Consider the following 12,771-nt stretch of genomic DNA (forward strand, 5'->3'; position numbering starts at 1 on the left):
TCCCTTTCCTCCTTTCCACCCTGTTACTTCTTCATGTTCTTTCATTAAATGCAGCTTTTACAAGATCTGGACAGGGAAGTAAGCAAGCCTGTTCTTTAAGGCCCTCAGATTTATCCATTTTCTTCCTTTTTTCTCACCTATCAATCACCAGGTAGTCCAATTAATACAATCACCTCTGAAAAAGAAAGTCAAGTTTCTTTTCTCCATGTGACAAACCCCAGTCTTTCAGGCTCAAGGATTCTGTTCTTTCCTCTCTTTAGAACCCGTGCTGCAGCAAGCAACCCCTGTTAGATTTCCAAACGTTCCTGCAGCTCTTGGCCAAGCTTGCCTAACCCTGCAATCCCGTGGATGCTGGTGTTTGTAGTCTTTCCCTAGGCGTGAAGTGTGGGTGATGGTGGACAGGCCATCAGCATCCTCTGAGAGCTGGTGGTTTGGATTGCTGTTTCTAGGGAAAATGCCCCAAAGAAAAGGCTTGGAGAATCACACTGTTAGATTTGGCTTCATTCTTCTGGGATGTTCTGAGCACTCCAGCCTGCAGGGTCTGCGCTTCCCAGTATTCCTTGTTATCTACCTTGTGGTCCTCACCAGGAATAGTGTGATTGCACTCATCACAATTGTGGACTCAAACCTCCACTGCTCCACATATTTCTTCCTGAGGAACTTCTCCACCCTGGAGATCTGCTACACGTCAGTCCCTCTGCCTCTCTCATGACTTGCCCTCGGTTGTGGTTGGGAAGACCAGCATCATTGTGTGAGTGGTGGCCAACCAGTAGCCGTAACACTCTGTGGACTTCTTCCTGGGGAATGTGTCCTCTCTGGAGACCAGCTACAGATCTCCCACCCTGTCCTGGCTGCTGCTCAGGTTTCTGAGCATTTCCTGCCCCTTTTGCATGTGCTGCGTGGTCCTTGCTGGGAGCCAAACCCTGCCAGCAGCACTGGGCTGTGTGCCACCCACTGCTCTCTGCAAGACCCATGGGCTGGAAGGTGTGTCTCCAGCAGGCAGCTGCACCTTGGCGAGGGGCATTGCTGTCATCTGCAGGAATCATTTCATTCTTGTCCCTGATACATTTTGGTGGCCCTGGGGGTACCGGGCCGCTGCTGTGATTTCACCCCGTTGCTGGAGGGCTCCTGCAGTTACACTGTGACACTCCAGCTCTTTGCTTCCATAACCCGCTTTTTAGGTCCAGCTCTCCCCGTCCTGCCCGTGCTGGCATCCTGGGTGTGCGTCAGAGCTGCCACCCTTGGGTGACTCTACTGCCCAGCGCAGGCAGGCAGAAGGCCTCTCCAACTCTTTGTCTCCCCTCACTAGTGTCACTCTTTTCTACAACGCTCTGATCCTGGTCCATGTGATGCTCACAACAGCCCTCCTGGGATAGTCAGACAAACCCCACTTTCTATCCATCCTCAGATCCCTGCTCAATGCCTTCACCGTGATCACAAAGTTTAGTGTTAAGTGGGGCTCTGAGAAACGCTCAGGAAAGCTGTGAGCTGCCCAGAGAGCCACATGGCAGCACTGTGACCAAGCTGCCAGAGCACTCAGGCCTTACACCACCACAGGGGCTCAGGAGGAGAACGTGGAAGCGGAAAGAGAGCAGCTCTGGAAAGACCAAGTGCTGGTGCTCCCTGGTAGTCCTGCCATGCCAGGACTCTTTTCTCTTCAACCTCTCCACACTGGAACTGTCCCTGCAACTCCAAAAAGACCTTCGGGGAAGGATTTCAGGTGAAAAAAGTCACTGAAGGGCCCTTTATTTCATTTAAGCACACAGAGAACTCTGGTCTTCATTCACACAGCAACTCAGTCAGAAAAGAAAACCAGCCAGTAAATGAGAAAAAGGATGACAACATCATCACAGATAACTAAAACACCACCAACAATAAAAAGTGCAAAAGACAGGCTGGGCAGGCAATGTGCTACAGTATAAATGCTATGCAGGAACAGATGGGCAGTTCAATGCTTCAGAAAAAGCATCCAGTCATCAGTTTCAATAGGGCATCTTTGATTTCATTGTTCCTCATGCTGTAGATGAGGGGGTTGACTGCTGGAGGCACCACCGAGTACAGAACTGCCATCACCAGATCCAGGGATGGAAAGCAAATGGAGGGGGGCTTCAGGTGAGCAAACACACCAGTGCTGACAAACAGGGAGACCACGGCGAGGTGAGGGAGGCAGGTGGAAAAGGCTTTGTGGCGTCCCTGCTCCGAGGGGATCCTCAGCACGGCCCTGAAGATCTGCACGTAGGACACCACAATAAACACAAAACAACTCAACACTAAACAGACACTGACGACAAGAAATCCAGCTTCCCTGAAGTAGGAGTGTGAGCAGGAGAGCTTGAGGATCTGGGGGATTTCACAGAAGAACTGGTCCACAGCATTGCCTGACACGATTCAGAGCAGCTACTCAAGTCAATGTTCGTGTGACACGATTCAGAGCAGCTACTCAAGTCAATGTTCCAGTCCAGGCCCACAGAGCTACCTGAGATGCCAGGGCTGGCACAGGAGTCACAGGTCCTACAGGAAAAGCAATTTTCATTAAGGGAAGGTGTGCTAGAGACACCCCTGATGGCACCTCAGAGAGTGCAATTTGGTGTTTTGTGCCATTGATGGTTGCCATCAGTCAGAGGCATCAATCAGAGATGCCACCAAAGAGGCAAGGTCTGTCTCTTCTTCTATCTAACATAAAGATGGGTGAACATAAAGCGCATCACAGCGGGGTCTTTACTCATCCCCTGACCATTCAACCAAGGAAGAGCCCAAGCATTTTAACAGTGTGCCTGGAGACATCTTGCCTTCAAAGACAGCATCCCCCAGGCACAGCAATGGCCCATATCAAAACTCAGTTGAAACCCAAAAGGGAATTCAAGGGCACCAAGACGAGCTGTTGCTACATCAGGAACAGTTGAAGAAGAAACAGAGATCCTACAGGACTACTCCTACATTAGGTAAGAATACATGTAGATAGATCTGGGATAGTCTATGTCCTCTTTGCTGCAGTTACCACCAGCAAGGTCTCCCAGGCCTTTGAGCTGTGAGGCAGGACTCTGGAGGAGGACAACCAGTGGCGGATGGGGATCAAGCCAGGGGTCCCTTAGCAAACCACACCCTTTCCAGTCCATGGGACTGGACATGTTGCATCCACGGGTGCTGGTCAGCTCATGAGGATGACTAAGCCCAGCCACCCCCAGCAGTGGGCATTCCCCATCTCCATGGCCTGCACGCAAGATGGAAACATCTGTATCGTCCCTGATATGCACAGGAGGGGCCTTCCTTCCTGCTATGTTTCCAGTAAAACCCTCCTCCTCCTCCTCCTCCTCTACCTATTTTCTATTGCTGGACAGCCTTTTAAGGATTCGATAAAGCCATCAGCAATCTCTTTGTTTCTCACTGACATCCCCTGACGCTCTCTCCCACACCTACACACGGCCAACATCTACTTCTCAGGGCCGCTCCCTCTTCAGAAGAGGCCTTGAGAGTTTTAGATCTTCCTGGTGCTTTTTAGAATCTTCCTTGGTGTCTCTAGAGCTCATGGTGAGCTTTCTTAGCCATAGCAGGATCTTTTTGACCATGTCTTATTAAATGATTGCCCGTCTGTGATTGTGCAGAAGGAGCAGGCCCCGAAAAGCACCAAATCAATCAAAACCGATACTGAGTGAAGTGTCAGTAGGAGCCAGGTGAGCTGCCCTCATGGCTGTGGCTTCCTGGAAGGGAGTCTGTCCTGAGAAGGGGATCCAGCCTCAGCCACGCTCTGAGAGGGAAACAGCAGTGTCCATGCCACCTGGTGACACAAAGGGTGGCTTTTGCAAGGCCACCCTTCATCTGAACCGCTTCAGAGAGGGACTTGTGGATTGGGTGTCACGCTGTGGATGGCAAATCCTGATTGCATGGGAATCGCCCAGAGGGGCTACCCCGGTATAGATGGCTCTGCTGCAGATATTGGTGTTTAGGCAGACGGATGCTGTTGTTGTTGGAGATAGTGAAATCACCCGAGCACTTGGAGGATAATTGGAGGATTGCCACCTCAGTGGCCCTTCAGTGAACTGGTTCCTGTTTGCCATTGTCTCCCTGTCGTGGTGCAGGGTGTGGTGTCAAAGGTGCTGAACAGAGGAGCACAACCCCTTCTTGTGGCTGCACTCCTGCTCCTACGGCCCAGAAGGCTGTTGCCCGCCTTTGCCGCTGGTTCGTGTTTTGCCTGATGATAATCAAGGACCACCAGGGCCATTTCCACAGAGCTGCTGCCCAGCCACATGGCTCCTGGCCTCTGTCCCTGCAGCCTGTAGTTTCCCTGCTCAGCCCTTGGGTCTCTTCAGAAGGCGTGTGTGAGATTCACTTCTTGCTTTCTCCAGTCATGGAGACCTTCCAACTGGACCAGAGTAGCCCTGCTGTGGCACTGGCCTGGTCTGTCAACAGCCTTGGCCTCATCCCGTCTGCTCCAATGGGCTCCTAAGGGTTGGGCTGACCTTACCTAAGTAACCCCTGACTTGATCTCCATCACTGTTGGATTGTTTCTGGGCTTCTGCCTCTTAGATACACAGAACCGGAAGACCTTGCTGGGGAAGACAAAGGCCAAAAGTGCCCCAGATCTCTCTACACCTACTCTGAGGAAATTCAGCAGTGGCCACACATTATCTGCAGTTCTTCTTCAACTCTTCCTGAAGCAGTAACAGCTCATCATTGTGCCCTTGAATTGCCTTGCAAGTGTCAGCCTCACAGGAGCTCTGGCTTTTCTAAAACAAAAGGGAGTTCTGCATTCCTCCTTTTTTCGATCCTTGCATCCACCTCTTGTAGGCTTCCTTTTTTTTCTGTGTAGCTTCGCTGTGAGTCTCCTGTTCCCCCAAGCTTCTCACCTGACAGCTCTGCTTGTTGTCCTGACTCTTGGTGCGCACTCTCTCGTGCTTGAAAGACACTGTCCTTGAACACCAGCTATACTGAGCATTGCTGCTCTTCTGTGCTGCTCACATACATGGGCTCCTGCCCTAAAACTCACAAGGCTTGAGACTCAAAGTCTGCTCCTCTGAGGTCTCACATCTTCACTCTTCTATTCTCCTTCTGCTTTGGAGTGGAGACGCCATGCTTCCATGGTCATGACAGGAAAGGTTTTCACACCCATGCCCAGCTCTTCCTTCTTTGAAAGCAGCAGATGCAGATGAGCGTCACCCTTGCTGACCAAGCTGGCAGCTGTGCTATAAACACCTGTGTCCCAAGCCCCTCCAGAGACCTCCAAGACTGTTTGCATGTTGTTGTGGTCCCCTTCCAGTGAATGCCAGGTAATTCAAGTCCGCAAGGGGACTTAAATGAGTTCTCTGCCTCACACCATAATGTTCTGGAGTGGATGGTAGATGGCAGTGTGGAGAGGAAAGGAGGTGCCCACAAAGAGAGCAAACCCTGCTCTCCTCAAGGGCAGAGAGAAACAGAGCAGGGCTGTGCAGTCTGAACAGGAGAGGGGTTTGTTGTCTGTTGTGTCTCTGCAGCCCCAAGGGCCTGTGGTGGAGGGGAAGCTGACCTCAGGGAGGAAGACATGAAGTCGAAAATGTCCATGATGTGGACATGCTGTGACTCAGGCACACTGTGAAAAACATTCGCCTCATCCATGATTGTATCATCGAGGGGACGGTTACACACTGGAGGAGAGAAGAACCAGCAGAGTTGGAGAAGGAATGTCCATGAGCGAAGACCCTGCTGCGATGAGCTTTGTACTCACACTCTGCCCGACATTTACCGGATAGAGACAGGACACCCCTGAGGTGACTTCAGGGGTGGGATTCAGTCACTGGCCCAAAGGCATTGACTCTGAGCTGCCCTGGGTGGTGCCTGTCACTCAGCTAGTCTGAATGGGGGCGGGGTTCCTGGGCTGGACCTGTGCTGTTCGTATCAGGTGCCTGCAGTTGTGCTGGGGAGCCCTGGTGCCTCCCATAGCACTATGGGCCTGTATTTGGATATTAAATTGAGGTTCAGCTGCCCCGAATTAGGGCAGGCAATGAAGGGATGCACAGGAGACAACTGCTGTTAGACTCGAAGGCCATAGAGAAAATAGAGCTGATGGAGAAGAGAAAGAGAGAGACTTGGCTCTGCCTGTGCCACATGGCTCCGTTTGATCAGCTGAATACCTCTAGAGGATGCCCTGGACATAGGGAATAGTTACAGGTTCAGTAGTACTACCCATGGGCATTTTCTGTCTTTTAAGTTGGCCAACGGAATTTCCCACCAACCTCTAAGGAGATGCCCCCAGATGCTGCCCTGTGCCTAGGAACTGCTCCATCAGAGCTTGCAGTCACCAGCATGCATCTTGGTCACCTCTGGCACCAAATGTGTCACCAAGTGTCTGTGCCTGAGCACCTTCCTCCTGCCCTCCATTTCCAGTAACGAGCAAGGGAGCTGAGACAAGGAGCTCACGTGCAGGAGCCTATCTTGTGCACGTCTGAACGGAGGCAAGAGGGATCCCCCCTCCTGCGGGTTTGTGGTGGGCATGGGATGGAGCTAACTCCTCTTTTAGCCCTGGGGACTACAGACCCAGGATGAGATGCCTCCCTTGAGACAGCTGAATCCCTTCCCTCAGGCTGGGTGAAGGAGATCCCTCCCTGTGTTTTAGAAGAGTCCAGGAAGACCCACCGCTGAATCGTGAGGTCCAGACAGGCCCCCCTCACTTTCTAAACTTCCTCTCCAAGAGGAGTGTCGGTGCAGCTCGATCCAGCCTTAGCCCCCGACTGCAAAGAAGAATTTGGAGCCTCGGTTCTAGCAGACACACGTGTTCCTGAGCTGCCTCCCCTCATGAGTGCCAGAAGGTCAACTGCCCCAAGGGCGTGTGTGGCTGTGGTGAATCCTGGAGAGTCCCTCCCGGGAAACCTTGCCGGCTGGGGTTAAAGCACAACCAACACAAACTCCAGAGGTCTATTCCAGTGCTGGACTCTTCCCCTGGTGATTGGAGTTTTTTATTCTTTATGTCAAGTTAGAAAGCAGTAGACAACTACGTGGACGAGACCATAGCAGGGGAACATGACTTTCATGTCTTTTAACTTTTTACAGCTGATTCCATGCAGGGACACCGTAGATAGTCTGTGGGGTCCATCAAGCAATTTCTCAGCCCTGAGGGTAGTCATTCCTTCATCGATTGTTTCACCTTCTGTTCCCCATTGACTACTGACCATCCTTTGATGATTTCCCTTTAACGTGTGGTTGGTCAGGCACAGCTTGAAGTAGCTGCTGGCGTTAAGCTATAGAGGGACACTGAAGATGCTCTGGAGGACAAAGATGTCATGGTGGGGCATGGCATAACGGGAGGGCCTCAGGAGACCTTTCCCCTTCTTGAGGAAGATGAAAGCCAGGCTGGACGCAGGGTTTTGTTGGAGCAAGTATGGGGTGCTTTATTCAGGCCACCACGTACCCCAGGGAGAGTTCTGGTACTATTTGGGACTCTTTTGCATACTCTGTAGTATCACTTTGTCCAGAGGAGTCACTTCGAGGCAATTCTCACTTCCTTATTCCTCAGGCTATAGATGACAGGGTTAAACATGGGGGTCCCAACTGTGTAAAGCAGGGCAAGGTATTTGTTGGTGCCTATGGAATCCCTTGACCGTTGCTTTAAGTAGACGACTGTGGCCAAGCCGTAGCAGAGCGTCACCACCCAGAGATGGGAAGAGCAGGTGGAAAAGGCTTTGTGTCTGCCCAGAGCCAAAGGTATTTTCAGAGTTTCCCTGGTAATTTTAACGTAAGACACAACTATGAAGGAGAAGGGAAGGACTGCGAATGCCAGGATGAAGGTGTACAGCATCCCTTGGTTCCAGAAAGTGCCTGCACAGGCCAGTGCCAGCAGAGGGGGGAGGTCACAGAAAAAGTGGTGAAGGTGACGAGATGCACAGAAGGGCAAAGTGAACTCCTGGTGGGTCTGTCCTACTTGCACTGGTAAGACAGTCAGCCACGACCCCACCACCAGCCTGATGCAGAGACCCCTGTTCATGGTGAGGGCATAGTGCAGGGGGTCACAGAGGGCTGTGCAGCGGTCGTGGGCCACGGCAATAAGGAGAAGGCACTCAATGCTGCCCCACAAAAACCAGAAAATACAGCTGGGCAGCACAGCCAAGACCCTGAGGAGAAGGGCCTGGGCACTACGAGGGATGCCAGAGGAGCCGGTGGCACACGCTCACCGTGTGGAATTCCAGCTGCAGGTGGGGCTGCAGAGACGGGGCTACGCTAGGGGGTGCGTGGCCACCCAGACAAGGGACCTCTAATCCCCCTTGGCTCGGCACTGCTGTGGCCCCATCTGGATGACCAGAGTCTGGCTTTGGGGCTGCCTTGCCTGGAGGAATGGGGAGGAAAAGGAAAGCCTGCCGAGGAGATCTGCCAGGCTGGAGTTTGGAGCCTGTGCAGGGAGGATGAAGGTTCTGGGCTTCTTTAGCCTGCTGAAGTGGAGGCTCAGGGCACTACAGGAGCAGCGTGCACCTGCTTGAAGGGTGTTTTCAGAGCTGATGGAGATTTTCTTGGTAGTGGGAAGAGAAGGAAACCTCCACAAAGTGCAGCTTGGAAGGTTCAGACTGGAGGGGAGAACAAAAGAAATGTCTCACAGAGGGTAGTCTTGCAGTGCAAGAGGTCCCCCAGAGGGCGTCTGTATCAGCCTATGGCTTTGTGTTTCAAGGAATGGCCAGCGAGAGTGGAGAGACATGAGGGAAGGTGGAGAAATGGTGGGGTGAGAGCTGGGTGGGAAAGCAAGCAGGGTGTGAACAGCCTGAAGGGAAAGAGGTGCAGGCTTGGGGCAGGGTAGGACAGCCTGCAGGAGAGATGGCCAAGGGCTGTAGCAAGGCTGAAAGGTCCAAGAGGCCTGAGGTCTTGGTCCTCTTGGCTAGAGCAGTTGCCTCTGCCAGCGAGGCTGGTGAGATGGAACTTGGAGGGTGTCAGGATGGGCCTTGGCAGGGCCTGAGGGTCAGGGCTTGGCCTTTCTGCTTCCTAAAGCAAAGCAAAGGGTTTTCTCAGCATTCCAGCCCCCTGCACAGGGCCTTGGCCTGCCTGCAAGCATGGCCTCCAGTGATCTGCTCTAAGGAGGCCCTGGGGAGGCTTTGTCAGTAAGGGCCCTCAGGGGGGCCAGTCAGAGCTTCAAGGGACTTCTGGGCTTTGCTTCTGACTTTGACTTCTGGAGAGGTTTCTTCAGGCTTCTCTCAGTACCTGAGGGTCATGGAATGAGCCCCAAATGCCCTAACGAGCTGTTTGCCTTGTTGTCATTTTCTTCAAGTCTTCAAAACTTGCACAGATAACTGGAGCTATTTCAGAGTGTAGTTCAGGAGGATGTTTTCAAAGTGCATCTAATAACTTTAATTTTTATTTTAAGTGTTATCCCTTCTGCCTTTTCTTTCAGAGAAGGGTTTAGAGCAGTATTCTTCAAGTGCTAATGCTCCAGAGGGTCTCCTGAAGAGGTCTGAACTGGTCGGAAAAGCAGTTTTTTGAGGTCTGACACTATCTGGGCAACCTTGCTCCTCACTTCCCCAACCCCACCGTTTTCCTCATTGTCCCCTGGAACCTGCATCACTTTTTGTGACATCAGCCTTCTCCACTGCATTCTGCAGCTGGATGTTACAGCTCCATTGCATCATCTCCCGCCTGATCTCCTGACAGACCTGGCTGCACGAGGGCACAGAAGAACTTTCCTGATGTGTAGAGAACAGTGAGGCATGATGAAGTTTCATGAACAATAAAACACACTCTGCAAGCATATGCTCTGTCCGAGCTGTCTCTAACGAGCTTGAACTTCCTACAAGCGATAATCTGAGGAGAAATATCTACAGTAGGTGGATACAAGATAATTAGAAATAAAGACAATGAAAGGGTTGGCTAAGGACACAATCAGACTGTTGAAAGACAGGTAAGATTTTACTGCCTGAAGCTCAAAACAGCAACCTAGGTGAGAGGCATCTGAATGAGCAAAGATTAAGGGGAGGAGGAAACCAGAGAGTAATGATCTGACCAGTCTGCATCTGAAAAGATGACTTCAGAAGTGGTCATTGTATCCTGAACAGGTGCAAATATCTGAAAGATTAAAGAAATTAGATCCACCATAGAACAGGAAGAACAGTGTTAGTGACCTCACAGGGGAAGATGGCTGTTTCTTTGGAATATCCCTTCGGAAAGGTCATGGGAATGGCAGAGGTCTCTTCTGAGAGAGGACAAACATCCATCTTTGAAAGAGGCCAAAAGTGCATCCCAGGGAACCCCAGACTGTACAAGCTCATGCTGGGGAGGAGTGTGACATCACTGAGAGTCCTCATGGGTGACAGTTCTGAGCACCTGCGAGAGAGTGACTGTCAACATGGACTCTCCAAGGGTCACTCGTGCCTCACCAACCTGACAGCCTGCACTTGTGCATGAGGAGATAAAAAGTGGCTGCCATTTGCCTCAGCTTCAGCCCAACCCTTGCCGTGGTCTCCCTCAATATTCTTCTACCCAAGTCAGGCCATTCCAGTCGGGACGGGTAGAGAAACATTAGGTTAAAACTGCATTAGGAAAAGCGATGCTGGCAGGTGGAGGGAGGTGACCCTTCCCCTCTACTCAGCACTGGTGATGCCACACCTGGAGTGCTGTGTCCAGTGCTGGGCTGCCCAGGGCGAGGAAGTTGCTGATCTACTAAAGCACGTCCAGCAAAGGGCCACAGAGCTGGTTTAAGGGACTGGAGCAGCTTTCGTAGGTGTTAAGGCTGAGAGTTGTGGGACTGTTCAGTCTGGAGAAGGAAGCTTGGAGGGATTTTATTAATGTATAGGAATACCTGATGGGAGGGCATGAAGACCAGGGAGCCAAACTTTTCTTGGTAGTTCCCAGTGACAAGGGGGTGATGGACACAGATATATAGACACAAAATTCTGTCTGAAACAGGTAAATGCTGTTTGACTGGAAGGGTGGTCAACAACTGGAACAGAGTGCCCCAGTGGATTGGGGGAGTCTCCATCAACCGACCTCGACCAGGTCTTCAGCAACCTGCTCCAGCTGGCCCTGCCTCAGCTGGGGTTTGGACTAAATGATTTCAGTGTCTTTAGATGACCATTGAATGTCCCTTCCAACCAAATCTATTCATGATTCTATGATTCTAAAAGCTCATTTTGGTGAGGAGTGTGCCATCAATTAGAGTCCTCTTGGGTGACGTTCCTGGGCCCCTAAAAGAGAAGAACGTGTCCAAATGCAGGCAGAATGGACTTAGCAAGGATACATACTGGGACGTACGTGAGGAACACACAGACCTTTTCTGGGTGCTGTTCAATTTAATACCTGTATCCATGACCCAGAGTTGTCACCGTGTTTAACAAGAACAAATGTCAGATTCGACTCCAGGGATGAAAGAACACCAGTCACAAGTGTAGACTGGGAGAGGAGTGGGTGGAGAGCAGCCCTGTAGAACGGGATCTGGGGGTGCTGGTTGACAGCAGGCTCAACAGGAGTCTCGAAGGTTCCCCATCAGCCAAGAGGGCAAACTGGAAGCTGGGGTGCATCAATCAAAGTAGAACCAGCCAGCCCAAAGAGGGGATTATCCCACTCTGTTCAGCATTGGTGTGGCCTCACCTTGAGTACTGTGTGCACTTCTGGGCCCCACAATTTTCAAGGATGTTAAGATACTTAAGGTGCTCAGAGGAGGCCAACAAAGCTGGTGGCAGGGCTGGAAGGCATGTCCTATGAGGAACGGCTAAGGAGAGTGGGTTTGTGTAACTTGGAAATAAAGAGGCTGAGGAGTGACCTCATTGCTCTCGACAGCTTCCTGAGATGGGGATGTGGAGAGGGAGGGGCTGAGCTCTCCTCCCTGATATCCTGTGACAGGGTATGTGGGAATGGTTCCAAGCTGCACCAGAAGAGGTTTAGACTGGACATTAGGAAGCATTTCTTTACCAAGAGGGTGGTCAAACCCTTCAACGGGCTTCCTAGAGAGGTGGTTGACACCCCAAGCCTGTCAGTGTTTAAGAGGCATTTGGACAACGCCCTTATGAATATGATTTATCTTTTGGTGAGAGGTGAAGTGGTCAGGCAGTTGGACTAGATGATCATTGTAGCCCCCTCCCTACTGAACCATTCTGTTCTATAGAGGTACCTGTACAGGGTGGATCCCTCCAGCGCCTGGGCTCTGACACTCAGTCTCCTCAGTATGAGCCCCTGAGGCTACAATCCCATTCCAGATGCTGGTACAGACCACCTCAGTCTCACACACACACACAAACTCTGACCTCCAGTCACTCCCATCTCTCAGTTGCTGGCACAAATGACACAAGGGCTGTCTGACCCCCTGGTCCTGCTTAAGTTGCTGCACTCACACCCCTGTGCTCACAGGTTCACGCAGAGGAGAGATTGACTCACCCAGGAAAAAGTTAGAAATAAAGTTTCATGAGAAGACAGAAAAGGTTATACTCGTCGGGGTCCTCCCCTAAACTTCCCATAATAAGTCCTGTGCAATCCAAAAATGCTCCTGCCCTGCATCCCAAAAGGTGTCCTACACCTCAAGGCAAAAGTCCCCTTAGCCCAAGTGGCGAACCAGAAAGCTGCTCTCAGTGACTCCTCTTGATGGGTTTCACACCTGGAAACGGGGCTGATGGCTTTCCCAGGGCAGCCCTGGAAGGAGCTGGGACAACTTGTTCATGCCTCAGAAGCCTGTAATTTGGGTTTCCACCTGCCACTGTGCCTCTGTGCTCTTCTTAGTTTGCAGAGAAGGGCTCTTGATGAGCTGGTGGCTCTCCTGGGATGGGTCTGGGAGAGCTGAGGCAGGGTATTAGCTGAGCTACTCCTTCTGCCATTGGTAGTGCTTTCTTCGACTGTACA

At 51.5% G+C, this 12,771-nt stretch overlaps 1 protein-coding gene across 1 annotated transcript; it reads right to left on the minus strand.

The window, feature by feature from the left end:
• Window positions 1-7,447: 7,447 nt before the first annotated feature.
• Window positions 7,448-9,161, minus strand: LOC147412937 (olfactory receptor 10AG1-like). The gene is made up of 2 exons (XM_086480812.1): window positions 9,151-9,161; window positions 7,448-8,030 (listed from the first exon to the last, which is right to left on the minus strand). The coding sequence occupies exons 1-2, from the start codon at window positions 9,159-9,161 to the stop codon at window positions 7,448-7,450; spliced, it is 594 nt and encodes a 197-aa protein (XP_086336938.1).
• Between the last annotated feature and the right edge of the window lie 3,610 nt (window positions 9,162-12,771).

This window comes from Leptosomus discolor, unplaced genomic scaffold (assembly GCF_034619465.1).
Source record: "Leptosomus discolor isolate bLepDis1 unplaced genomic scaffold, bLepDis1.hap2 HAP2_SCAFFOLD_35, whole genome shotgun sequence".
Classification (NCBI taxonomy): Eukaryota; Metazoa; Chordata; class Aves; order Leptosomiformes; family Leptosomidae; genus Leptosomus; species Leptosomus discolor.